The 13,527-nt window shown below is 44.5% G+C and overlaps 1 protein-coding gene across 4 annotated transcripts in view; it reads right to left on the reverse strand.

Annotated features, from left to right (window-relative positions):
• Positions 1-11,127, reverse strand: part of FAM184A (family with sequence similarity 184 member A) — a 75,915-nt gene extending 64,788 nt beyond the window's left edge. For all 4 annotated transcript variants that reach the window (XM_087817586.1, XM_087817585.1, XM_087817584.1 and 1 more), the window contains exon 1: positions 10,957-11,127. In XM_087817586.1, the coding sequence (XP_087673712.1) occupies positions 10,957-11,115 (159 nt within the window). In that variant the 5' untranslated portion in view covers positions 11,116-11,127. The remainder of the gene's footprint in view (positions 1-10,956) is intronic.
• Between the last annotated feature and the right edge of the window lie 2,400 nt (positions 11,128-13,527).

The raw sequence follows: 13,527 nt of genomic DNA on the forward strand, positions 1-13,527 counted from the left end.
TAGTCACCTCCTTCCTTATACTGTGGATGGTCTGTGTAACACACGTGCCATGGAGAGGCCCATGTAGTGAAGAACTTAAGTCTCCTCCAAACAATCGTATGTGTGAGCTCAAAAGTGGAACCTGCAGCCCAGTCAAGTCTTCAGCTTGACTGCAACCTCATGAGAAGCCCTAAGCCAGAGCCACCCAGCTAAGTGGATTCTTCAACTTCAGAAACTCTGTGAAATAATGTTTGTTGTTTTAAGCTGCTAAATTTAGGGATAATTTGTTACACGGCAATAAATGTCAGGACAGAAAACAGTAAGACTAATTATCTGCCAAAGACATTCTATTCAAAGTAATAGTTTTTTCAAAGTTGTCTTTATGTTGCATAAATTATTCCAGAAACTTCCAACCAAATGTGCTGTAGCTTCAGAAAGTATAAGATTTCTAGTTATCTTCAGATACCTAGACAAAGGCTTTTAACAAAACCATCTCCTACACTGACAGCTTGTGCTGGGAAGTAACTGCAAACATATTTTAAGCAAATGATAAAAAAATAAAACTTTATTTTAATGAAATTAAAATGGCAACATTATATTTTTAAAGGCTTCACTCCATCCCATGAAATAACTTAAAAAATTTTTTATTCCTTCTTATGACCTAGGACAATGTTGTAGATCAGGTTCGGTTTAGGAAGATTATAATTTACATACTAGTAGAGAATTTGTTTGCAATTTTATCCCACGCTTATGATTGTAGGGTGGCTGCTGAATGATTGGCAACTCACACAAAAGATGAGTATTCCTGCCCCCACTGTCCCTCCCACCCATCTCAACAAAGGGATTTTAGGGAGATAATAAGAGTCAAAGTCACACTCATGTGAGAGTGTTTAAGGTGGTAATAAGAGAAACAGTCACACAGGCCTTGACAATAGCTGACAAACCAGAGCGGGGGCTAAGGAAACAGCAGATGCAAAGTTCTGCATCCATTTTTAGATACAGAGGATCCTCTATTCATGGATTCCACATTTCTAAACCCACCTATTTGCTAAAATTTATAAGTAACCTCAAAAATCTAACACAGTGTTACCTAAGCTTCATTCTGGCATGAGTTATAGTGCTGTTGTCTGTTAGTTCACTGTTAATCAAAATGTGTATTAAATAAGGTGTGCTTAAACAGAGACACACCTAAAACAAGGTTATATATTGATTGATGAAAATATGACCGGAGGGTGTCAGAAACATAATCCTGTACTTTCCCTAGAATAACTTGATACAATATAACTACCTCAAATAATGAGAATCAACTGTATTTTATATGCTGTTCAAATTTACTTTTGATAGCTGTGGTCCCTAATGCCGTAGGGTACATCTCCATCAAAAGGGGAATATATACAAAACATAATTGTTAGACTGTGTCAGCAGTGTGAACCAAGGGGGAGAGTGGGTAGTAACTGACATTTATTGACTTCTCCAACACAAATTATCTCATTTAATCTTTACAACAATTCTATGAGATAGGCTTTATTATTTTCATTTTACAGATGAGGAAACTGAGGCTCTGGTAAGTTAAAACACTAAAAGTCACACACTGGTGAATAGGGCTGAAATTCAAACCAGAGTCTATCTAACCAATGAACCACACGTCTGACCCATGTGGTGAGCACGGCTGCCACACGGGGACACATGGCTCTGGGCGTGTGGCTCTCTGACTGCCCATGAGAGCCCTAAACCTAATACAGACCCATGAACTCCTGGGACTCAGAAAAGGAATTTTCCCTTCTTCCCAGACAATGATGGTACAGAGAAGGTGTCAACAGTATTCTTTAAATTATTCTTAAAACCCTCATTAAGTAAGAAGGTGGAAGACACTAGCTTAGTTTCTCAGATTATCTAAGAAAATTAGATATATAAATTCTACCCAAAACAGACAGAAAAAGTTCAAAATTGGACATTTTATATTTGTGACATAAAATTAATCTTTTTATTAAAATGTTCACGTTTTCTCAAGAGTCTATTGGAGCCCTGGCTGGTGTGGTTCAGTGGATAGAGCATCAGCCTCAGCACCAAAGGGTGGCGGGTTTGATTCCCGGTCAAGAGCATGTACCTGGGTTGCAGGTTCCATCCCGGGCCCCAAACCAGGCGCGTGTGGGAGGCAACCAGTTGATGCGTCTCTCCCACATTGATGTTTCTCTCTCTCCTCACTCCCTTCCACTCTCTAAAAATCAATGGAAAAATATCCTTGGGTGAGGATAACAACAAAAAGTCTACTTGGGAAAAAAAGAAAAACTATTGTCTAAAGATGGAATAGTAAATTAATACTGTTAACTAATGGTGCCTAGCATAGTATCTTTTATGGACTAGGCATTCGACAAAAGTTTAGCAACCATATGGACCTACGTGCTCTATTTCAGTCATATTTAAGTATATCTTTTTTAAAAATATATGTTTATTGATTTCAGAGAGAGGAAGGGAGAGGGAGAGAGAGATAGGAACATCAATGATGAGAGTCACTGATCGGCTACCTCCTGCACGCCCCCCACTGGAGATAAGTCCGCAACCCGGGCATGTGCCCTGACTGGGAGTCGAACCACGGTCTCCTGGATCCTAGGTCGATGCTCCACTGCTGAGCCACGCCGGCCAGGTGAGTGTACTGTATCTTCTTTCGTTCCTCTGACTAGACCATTATATTAAGCACATACATACACACACACAACTTCCTCTCAAAATTACACACGCTCTGTAAATAAGGTGTTTCACTAAGCAAAAGATCTCAAATAAGAATGAAATACTATTCAGTGTTTTGGTTATAAAATGTTTTTTAGAAGAAATGAGATTCTGTTAAGACTGTGCTGAAGGAGAAACGGCGTGAAGAATGCCAACACCTATGAACACACAGGCACACATTCAGCAGAATAATGGGATCTCTCTGACCAGGGAGTCCAATGTCTAGATATGCAAATATTCAGACTCTGTACTTCACAAGAAAGAAAGACATGGCAAATAAAAAAGTAACAGAATTTATTCAGAAATAAAATTTTAGCATTTGCCACAGGATTAGCAGAGGTTTGGCCTAATCTCCCATACATATCCCGAGATGGGAACCATGATCTGCAGGGGATAAAGGACTCCATGTAACTTATAAATAGCACGGTTTAAATGTAAGCATGTTATTCTGGAAGGTAGGAAATTATTAATCTCTATAGTGCCTTCTAGTGAACTAAGATAACTCATTCTCTAACAATTTTGAATAAATAGGATGTATCCTATTATTTTACTAAAATTACAATTTTATTGATAATTTAAATATTAGCAGTGTACTCTATGAACCAAACTTCTATTTTCAAACTGTCTCAAACCTCAAAATAGAGATGGTACATATAAATAAGAAAATACAGATTAGTAATCTTTAAGTCACTAAAAATACTATCCTTTATCATAAATAAAGTGGCACACATAGCTGAGTCTACTACCCAAATCCTAAGTCTTATGGCTGGTCACTCAGTCTTGTTTCTCCACCTTCCACACGTCCTTTCACAGCTCATCTTCCTTCTAGGTCTCAAAATGGCAGCACTACAAGATGTAGGACAAAAACTTTAGATATTCAACTTGACTACTTTTTATACATTCTTGTTAAAGTTTTGATAGGAAAGAAAGATATAATCATTAATGAAATAAGTCTGAGACGTACAAATGACAGTTCTATTTTCTAAAATATTGGCTTAGGTCTCAAATGTTAAATATACAAAAATACTGCCTACGACTCGTGATCCCCAACCTGCAAAGACTAGTGTTTCCAAAATTCATTTTTATGTATTAACTGACTGGCAGGCAGTACGAGACTATTTTCCAATAATGTTTTAAAGTACTGTATCACACTTGAAACATAAAATATAAACCTGACAGTAATATTTCCCCCACATTTAGAACTTTTCATTTGCCACAAAAAAAAAATCCTGTATTCAGTTAGCAACTGTCTCCCACTTCTCTTCAAAAACGGAGGGGACACCAATTTTGGAAGACTGAATGTCCTCTTTACTCATAAGTAGTCTGCAGGATAGAAACTTTCTATGGTGAAAAAACAAGTATGGCATTAAGAATTTCCATGATTCACATCAATCCCATTTCATGGCATAATATCCGAGTGCTCACAGATAAAATTTTTTAAATCTCGTAAGATAAAGTGAAAGGGCAGATTATCAATATTTTACCAACCTTCCTCCCACCCACTTCCTATTGTCATTTATAAGTTGAACTGGTTTTACAGGCCCTTTACTCTTCATTCTCATCTCAAATTTAAGAGAGATAAAGTTTTCGGAAATACTCATAATTTTAAGAATTAGTGTACAGTAATTTACTTATTAATTCAATTAAAATGGACAGGTTGGGTCATCACATTTTGCTGAACCTTGATCCTTCATTCCACTTTTTAAGAGGCTGGCAATTAGAAGATGGCAAAGGATTTTTATAAACAAGTGAGAGAGGCAGAGGGAGAGAAGCAATTGGAAAGCTTCCAACTTCCTGCATTCAGGAATGGTTCAGGAACAGGTGGGTCTAAGCAACAGTCCAATTAAGCAAGCAGTCAAAGGAAAAGCATTTAAAATAACCACACACAACTTTGACACCAAGTATGGCAGTCTGTAAATCAATGCAATTTAAAAAATTTTAAGTCTGAAATGACTAAAGTTGTTAATAAAAACATGAATAATTATGACATTTATCTGAAAATACAAACATAAGTAGCTCCCTTACAAATTTACCAAAGACACGGTTACATACTGTACCATCTATAAATCCAGAGGTTCTGCAGTATATGGGAGAGGAACACTGGTGTTTCGCTCTCATCAAAAGTCTGTGATTCAGATGGTAAGTAAAATATGATTCCAAGATGAAGAAAAAACCACCATCACCAATTCTGTGGCCTCTTAGGAGCTGAATGAATAATATTAGTTAGAAACAAAGCAGACACAGGAAAAAGAGACCTGCTATTATAGCTGCACCTCTCCTAGACCAATCCAGAGACCTGGGTTCATGTTCAGGTTCTGCCAGTGACAAACTGTGTAATCTTCAAATGACTTTGGGAGCTCACCTTCCACACCTATGAAATGAGGTGAGGCTGGTCAGAATCTATGGTTTCTTCCAGCTCCAAACCTTTTAACTCTAAAGGAAGTCCCATTATAAGTTTTTTGGACAACTGATAAATAGTATATCATGCTTTTGTGATCATTAGTAAAATACAAGAAATTAACTGAAACTACTCTACTATGACTAAAAGATTACATTCAAGCTACTGCATAATAAAATGGCAAAGCTACAATGTAATAAAGAAAAAAGATGTCCCATTTAGCATGTTCTATGCTAAAACAACACAAGTCATAACCAAAAGTAAATATATTATGAAACAGTACCTAGATAATTCGAACAAGCCACCTAGTGAACACTCAGATGTATTTAATGTACAGAAAACAGGATGGTTTGAAAATTTCACTGGTTTCGGTATTATCTAAACACATTCTAGTTTTTAATATAGTAAAAGCAGTCAGTATTAAGCCACTGATCATAAGACTTTATTTGCTAAGAATCTGGTATATCAATTACCTACCTTTTGAAATGACAAATATTTATACTTAAACAGAGTGCTTTATATTTTTATTTATATCAAAAATGTAAGTATATTATGAAAGCAGTTTAAGAGGAAGCCAATAAATATTTAAATACTTATGAGTAATATATGGGACAGTATGGATGGACCTGGAGAATATTATGTTAAGCGAAATAAGCCAGGCAGAGAAAGACAAACATCACATGACCTCACTTATATGTGGAATCTAAAGAACTTAATAAACTCATGAACAGAGTAGATTCAATGACATGGAAGTATGGATCAGAATGATGAATCTCAGAGGGATGGAGGGGGCAGGTGCGTGGATGGGGAGAGATTTACCAAAGAATTTATACGCATATATGCACAACCCAAGGACACAAACAATGATGTGGTAAGGAACTGAGGAGGGGGTGGGGAAGGGTGGAATGGGTCAATGGGGAGAAAAAGAGACATCTGTTATATTTTGAATAATAAAAAAAAATTAATAAATGAAAAAAAAGAGTAATATAACTCAGCTGAAATGATCTAGCAATAACCCAGAAGACAAGCAGACACAATTCCTCAGAATTATTTACTACTGACTTTCTCTACTGTATAACAAAATTACTTGATACAGCATCATCACCATCACTTTCATGACATCATCTTCAATAAATATTTATTAACCTTTATTCTATGTGTAAAGCTTTCATATCAAGGTCACAGAAAATATAAGATACAGTCTCTATAGCTGAGGAATTTAGTCAAATTAGAAAAACAAGAGAACAGGAAAACCTAATGCTAAGCATAAGGAACACAAAGAAACTACTTGCTGCTCTGTGGAACCTTCCAGTACTCTACCTTATACTAATTATGTAAGTGATAAATGGACTGAACTATATCGAAAGTGCAATCAACTGAGAGGCACTGGGTGAGCAGTGAATATAACAGGATATTAAAAGGGAAGCTTCTATTGAGAACCAAAGACAAACCAATGTTCCAAAGCAGTTACCAGAACAGTCTCAAAATTTCCAAAGGCAGTCTAAAGAAGGGGGCGCTGAGATGTGTTACCTCCTATCCCCAACACCAATGAGAGAGGCTTCAAGATTGCAGAGGGGGTTTGGAGAAACGTTCCTTGCGGAGGGAGTGCTGTGGGAACAAGTGTCCTTGTCTTCAAGGGGGAGGGTGGAGGTGGATGCCTGTCCTTCACCTAAAGCCTAGGGGAACGGGCTTTGAAGGGACCATTTGAAGGGCTTGATGTGTATCTCACACCCGATAAAGAACATAACTGAACTGGTACCTGATTCATCCCTGGAAAATCTAAACATGAGGAGCTGGATGAAGAGGGCTGTGAGGGCAAATGAGAGACGGCTGAATTGGACCCCTTCGAGTGTGCCTGGGCAAAGAATGAGTGCTACCTCTTTCAGCACATGTGAGCCCTTTGGGAAAGACACAGCAAGCTGGGGTGGGGTCACCTAAATCCATCCAGGAGGGTTACCTGGAGCTTCAACAGACCTCAGCAAAATGAACATGATGGTCCTGCCAGATCCAAGAGGCTAAGGAAGGAGCACGCAACCAGCCAGAATTTAGACATTTTCTCACTGCCAGGCAACTGAGGTGGAAGTTAGAGAAACCACATCTGCTGCTCCCCTTTCCTCTCTTCCCTTCTTCCATGTCCAACTTGGGAGGGGTCAAAACCAGGACTGGCAAGACAAAGCAGTAGAAAAGCCCAGTCAGAAGAAAAAGATTATTGATGCTCCCCCTCCCAGATTACTGGCTTCCCCCTTTGCAGGCAGAGCACTGGGGAGAGGCTTCATCCCTAACTCAGCTTGGTGTGGGGTGAGATCTTTGCAACTTACCTACTGAAGGACAATTCGCATTATCTAAAAGCACCCAGAAAAGTCAAGTTGATCCACGAGCAGGGGATGAATCAACCTCATAGAATAAATTGAAAGGGACAGTGAATGACAAAACTAAAGCTGCTTTATAATTACATCCCACAAGTCCTCCTTTTCAACCTAATGCACAAAAGAGCCAACACAGTGGAGAGCAGAGAAGTATACAAATGTGATCCTATTAAGACAGAACTCAAGCCACCCAGCTTCTCTGCCAATCCTGAGGTGGTTCAGCCATTAACAAACCCAGAAATCTGCCACTACGTGATTCAAGAATCTAACAGAAATTCTTAAAATTTGACATGAGCAACCTAAATATAACTGACTCCCTTTAAAGGCAGAGACTGCGCCTGTATGTCTGACACTCAGCGAAGGGCCTCTTACATAAAAGGTGCTCAGAAGACTGCTGTTCTTTCCATGATATGGCTGCTGTGTTAGGGCCTTAGGAAATAGAATCTCAACAAATACGTCTGCAGCTGAGACTGGTTTTTAGTTAAAAATATAGAGCCCTACTGTGTGCAAAATTGTAACTTAGATGATTTTCACCCTTACCCTTCATAGCCAGCCAAATCTCTGCAAAATGCATGTTGTATTTTTCAATACTGTACTACAACAATGCAGAATAAATGTGAAAACTTTAAACTTTTGAACAAAAGAAAAATTAGTATACACATTTTTAAATAAAGTTTAGTAGAAAATTCTCAAAAGAAATACATTGTCACATGATGCTATTAAATGCAAATGGTTTATTTTAAAGAAAGGAACATTTTAAAAATATATTTATCCAGTACTTTACTAATACTTTGTTTGTTGGCATAAAATATCTCTTTTCGGCGACGGCCTGAATTAAGAGTCTAGTATCTCAGAGAGTTATCATCATCCCTCTTTAAAGACTAGGGAACTGAGGCTCAGAGCTTAGTGACCTGCCCAAGGTCATACTGCTAGTAAGTGGTAGAGCAGGAGTTTTAACTCAAGACAGATTCCCAAGCCATGCTGACTATAATGCTAAAGAGCTGAGTTCTACTGACTCATTCCAATAGAAATAAAATCCTATTTAACGGATACCTTTATAATGTCTAACTTTGAAATATAAGCTATTGTCAAGTTCTAGCCACAGTTCTATTAACAAACCTATGCTGATGTAAATGTATTCTATATAGCAAAATACCAGTAAAGTCTAACTGTTGGCATAGTACTTGCGCTATCATTCTTATTATAGTATTTACAATGTGTATGTGTTTGTAAAATTTGGCGGTTTCCAAAATGGTCCATCAGAGAAACAGGGCTTAGGGTATGCTTCAGAAACTGAAGAGGGTTGGCTGCAACACAGTCCTATCACCAGATTGTGTCTCTCTCACACCTTATCTTAGAAATAAAGGCACAAGACAGGGGTGGAAGAAAGCCTAGATATTTCTCAAACTCGGATGATCCCCCCACCCTCACTCCAGGAACATTTGGACAATGTTTATTGTCACGACTGTGTATGGGGTGGGAGGGTGTTACTGGAACCTATTGAGTAGCACCTGCTAAACATACAGTAGTGCACAGGACAGTCTCACTATTCCCAACACAGAATTATCCAGTCCAAAATGTCAACAGTGCCAAGGTTGAAAAACTCTAGTATAAGAGATTAAATGTCTGAGGCACTTAGCAGAATGGGTGGTGCAAGTGTTAGAGATTGTAGCTATAAACACTAAATCAGGAGTCCAGGTAACACTCGTGATGAGGGCCCTGGCATGGGGGCAGCCTCCTGCTTTCTTAGATTTGAGGTAGGTCTTGGAAAAAGAGAAAGTGACAGGAACTTCTACCAGCACTTCCACCTTAAACAGTTGTGCTACATTATTTCTGATAAAAGAAGAGGAAACTGAAAAAGTGTAAATAAAAAGAAAAGTAGTTTACTGGAGAGATGAGGAATTTCTTTTATAGAATGGTGCACAGTTCCACAACCAAGTTATTGAGGGTTTCTATTACTTAGAGAAGGGCTCTGGAGGGTATGATCTAAAATAAGAACAATGGATGTTGTGGATACATCATAAGGGAACATGAAAATAAATATATATCCATGTGCTTCATTTTGGACATAAATATTTTGAAGATCACACACGACTTCAAGAACCCTGGCTTTTAGCTCCCAAATGAATACATGTTCTGATGGCACAGTATTGTTCTTTCTTGGGCCTGCCTTTCTCTGAATTTGGGGACCCTCTGTCACAAGAGGAAACAGTAAAAACTGGACACATATCAACACACAAACAAAACGCAAAACTGCACCAAACGTTGCCTTGCTTTGCATGCTTGAATAGGTGCACCCCTTCCTGTGCCTTCCATTAGCTCCCTCATTCTTTAGTCTTTTGTGTTGTCTTTCTACCCTCAATCACATTTCTTTGTTTTCTTTTTTTTTTTTTTTTTTAATATTTTGCATTGATTTCAGAGAGGAAGAGAGAGGGAGAAAGAAACGTCAAGGATGAGTCATTGATCGGCTGCCTCCTGCACGCCCCCTGCTGGGGATGGAGCCCGAAACCATGGCATGTGCCCTGACCCGGAATCCGACCGAGATCTCCTGGATCCTAGGTCGGAATCCAGCCGAGATCTCCTGGATCCCAGGTCGACGCTCCACCGCGGAGCCTCGCCTCGCAGGCTGGGCCTCAGTCACATTTCTTCACCAAAATCTTTTCATTCTATTTATCCCCTTTTCACTCTCATTTCCTTCTTTCCCTGTCTTCTAACTGTCCTACTTTTCTCTTTCAAAAGTGCCCACCAGTAGTGGAATCACGTGGGAACTATGGAGTGAAAAGTCGGGCTTGAGGGGTTCCCTAGCAATACGCCCAGGCCGCCCCTTGCCGCCAGCGCACCCCCGGCACCCGCACCCCCGGCAGGCGGAGAGGGAGCCGGGGCACTGCGGCCCCGCTTCACCTCGTTCTCAGAAACCGCCAACCACCTCACTCAGTGGGTACCGAGGTTGCTCCTGAGATCAAACAGGCCGAGGCTGTCTAAACTGCTCTTGCTTCGAAGATCACGCCTTTCTCCGAGTCAGCATTTGCTGCACCTGTAAGCGCGCGCCGTCGGCACCATCCTGAACGACAGGTGGGCAACCGAGCAGGCCGTTTGCTTCTTGAAAATTACCCTCTGCGAGGCCGGACAGCCAACGAAGACAGGCACGGGACTCACTCAGTAAACCTCGTCTGACGCTGTCGTGACCACAAAGACCCACTCCGTCCCCACGGCAGCGGGCGCGGGCCCACGGACGGCGCCCCGCCTCGGGCCCACGGACGGCGCCCCGCCTCGGGCTCCCGGACGGCGCCCCGCCTCGGGCCCACGGACGGCGCCCCGCCTCGGGCTCCCGGACGGCGCCCCGCCTCGGGCTCCCGGACGGCGCCCTGCCTCCGGCACGCGGCGCCAGCAGCCCCTGAAGTTGCAGCGGCCCTGGAGGCGGGTCCGCGGCCGCCTCCCCGAGCAGCCCCGCTCGCCGCCCGGGCGCGCCGGCCCACGCCCTCTGACCTTGGTGAGCTGGGCGATCTTCTTGCTCATCTTCAGGTGCAGGTCCGGGCTGTAGTCCACGCCGGGCCCCGCCGCGGCCGCCGAGGGCACGAACTTGGCCGCCCCGGCCGCGGGGCCTCCGTAATGGTGCTGCTGCCGGCTCAGGCCCGGGGTCGCCATCTTCCCCGCAGACCCCGGCCGGGGCGCCTGCCCCCGCGCCCGGGGGGCGGCCCGCGGGGCGACGGCGTCGGGGACGCGAGAGCCGGGGCGGCCGCTGCCCGACCCTGCGCCCGGCGCCCTCCGGCCGCAGCCCCGGGTGCCCTCCTGCCCGAGACGCCCGGGTCACCCACGTCCAGGGACCCGGCGGCCGCGCCGATCGGCGGCCGCGGGCGACCCTGGCGCGGGACAGGCTGCGGGTCCGCGGCGACAGCCCTGGCCCGGCCCGGCCGGCTCCCGCCCGCTCCTCAGCTCGCGCCCGGCGGGGGCGGGGCGGCGGGGCCCCGCAGGGCCCGCTCCCACCTGGCCCCGGGACCCGGCGAGACGGCCGCCGGCGCGGAGGGAGGAGGAGCCGCGGACGCGGACGCGGACGCAGACGCAGGAGCCGCGGAGCCGCCGTTACCAGGGCGCGCGGCCCGCGGAGCGCGGGGGCGGCGACGTCATTTCCCCGCAGCCAAGCCCCGCCCCGCGCCGCCGCCGCCTGCCCGCGCCCCGGGGTCCGCGCGGGCGCTCGCGACGGGCGCGCTGGGCCCCGCCAGGTGCTGGGCGCCGCGGGGGGCTTCGGGGGCGGGGCAGGCGGGGAGGCCCTCGTGCGAACCGTTCGCGCCGCGGAGGCGGGGCGGCTTTGCGGGCCGGCGCGTGCCCGTTTACCGAGCCTTCCCACGCGCATCGTCGCGTGCGGTGGGCCCGAGTGGCTGCTGTCCCCAAAGCCGAAGTTCACGCCCGGCTCCCTCCCGGCGCCGGCCAGCACCGAGCCCGGGGCGCTGAAGTCGCGGGGACCCGACGCTCCCCGCCCTGGCCCCGCTTCCAGACCCCGCGAACGGGACGCCACGGCGCCCCAGGCCGGCCTCCCGCTGCCGCGCTGCAGAGCCGGGCCCGCGGAGCGCCCCCCTCTCCCCCCCCCCCCCCCCCCCCCCGGGGCCGTCCCCTCCCCGGGCGGCGCGCACGGAATCCCGGGGCCTGGGGCAGCCGGGCAAGGCGGAGGATGGAGCGACGTCAGCCCCGTAAGGACGTGGGCTGGACCGAAACGGCCACTCCCGGACATGTTCGCCTTCCTAAGTGTGTCCGTTTCCTAGCGGTTTTCTTCTAACATCTCTACTCTTAAAAGTCAATTGAATTTTTTCTTTTAACATGTACCCCTCGTATTGCAGCAAGTAGGTCGTTCTGGGGCAATCTTAACACAAACTTCAAAAATGTAGAATTGTGTCTGTTTTTACAATATCAGTTCTCCATGCGGTTTGGGAGACCTGAATTCCCCCACATTGTAATATGTGATTTCTGTTTAGCATGCAAATAAATAGTCATCATATAAACCTGAGATTATTAACAAATTCGAACGGGGCCCAGACTAACAAAGTGTTTGTGACAAACATCTGAACCAATAAGGGGAAGGTTGAATAGGACCTTGAAATACTTCCAGAACTGCTGGAGTTTCAGAAAGGAAGTCTGAAACTGGCTACATCTTTTCCCAGGTGCTAGGTACTCAGCCCACCCCCTGCCCTTCCAACCGCATGAATAAATACATAAGTAAGTTGTCTAGGTCCCAGGTTCTGAATGGAGCAGATAGCCAGAAACAAGTATCAGGCAAATTGTGCTCCTTTCTTAAGCGCTAATGATTAAATGAAATTAAAGAGAATTAGGAGTTAGTGTTTTTTCACCAAATTCTAGGCATGGAAGGTTCACATTCACTTCAGCACTCTCAGGTTCTGTACATTCTAAGCAGATTGGATGCTCAAAGGGGCCCCAATTTTATAGCTAAGTCATGCTAGGGCAGAGAAGGTGTTTTTGTCTCTATGATATCATGGAAAGAGTAAGTACAGGACTAGAAACAAGGAGACCGATGTGTCACCTCAGCTGTGTCACCGAACCCATTTGCCAATCCGTAAGTGTCCCTCCTCTGAGAAGACTTATCCATCCCTTCTGGCTCTAACTTGGGAGTTAGAGGCCGCAACCCCTGTCCACTGGTAACTCACTCTGAACCCCATCACACGAGTTTCTGCCATCACTATACAGCAGAGCCCAAGAGGAGCCTTTTCCTAAACACTAAGCTCAAAAATTATCCAGTGTCACCCCATGAATTTATTCTCTTGCTCTACCACAGTGGGATAAAAACAGGTTACCTGCTATATAATCCTATTACAAATAATACACAGAAACAGGAAGAATAATATAATAGACCCAGATTCCTATCTTCCAGAACCTTACATTTTAAAAATCCAGTAAAAGAAGTATGTAATAGGGGGGAAAATGGGAGAAGCTAGTTAAATCTTTATTAAGTACCTGTTTCCCTCATGAGATGGTTTATGAGGAAATATTTATTTATTGAATTCCTGTTATGTGCCAGGTTCTGTGTCAGGTGCTGAGGCTGCAGTGAAG

Source organism: Miniopterus natalensis, chromosome 5 (genome assembly GCF_054644295.1).
Source record: "Miniopterus natalensis isolate mMinNat1 chromosome 5, mMinNat1.hap1, whole genome shotgun sequence".
Lineage (NCBI taxonomy): Eukaryota > Metazoa > Chordata > Mammalia > Chiroptera > Miniopteridae > Miniopterus > Miniopterus natalensis.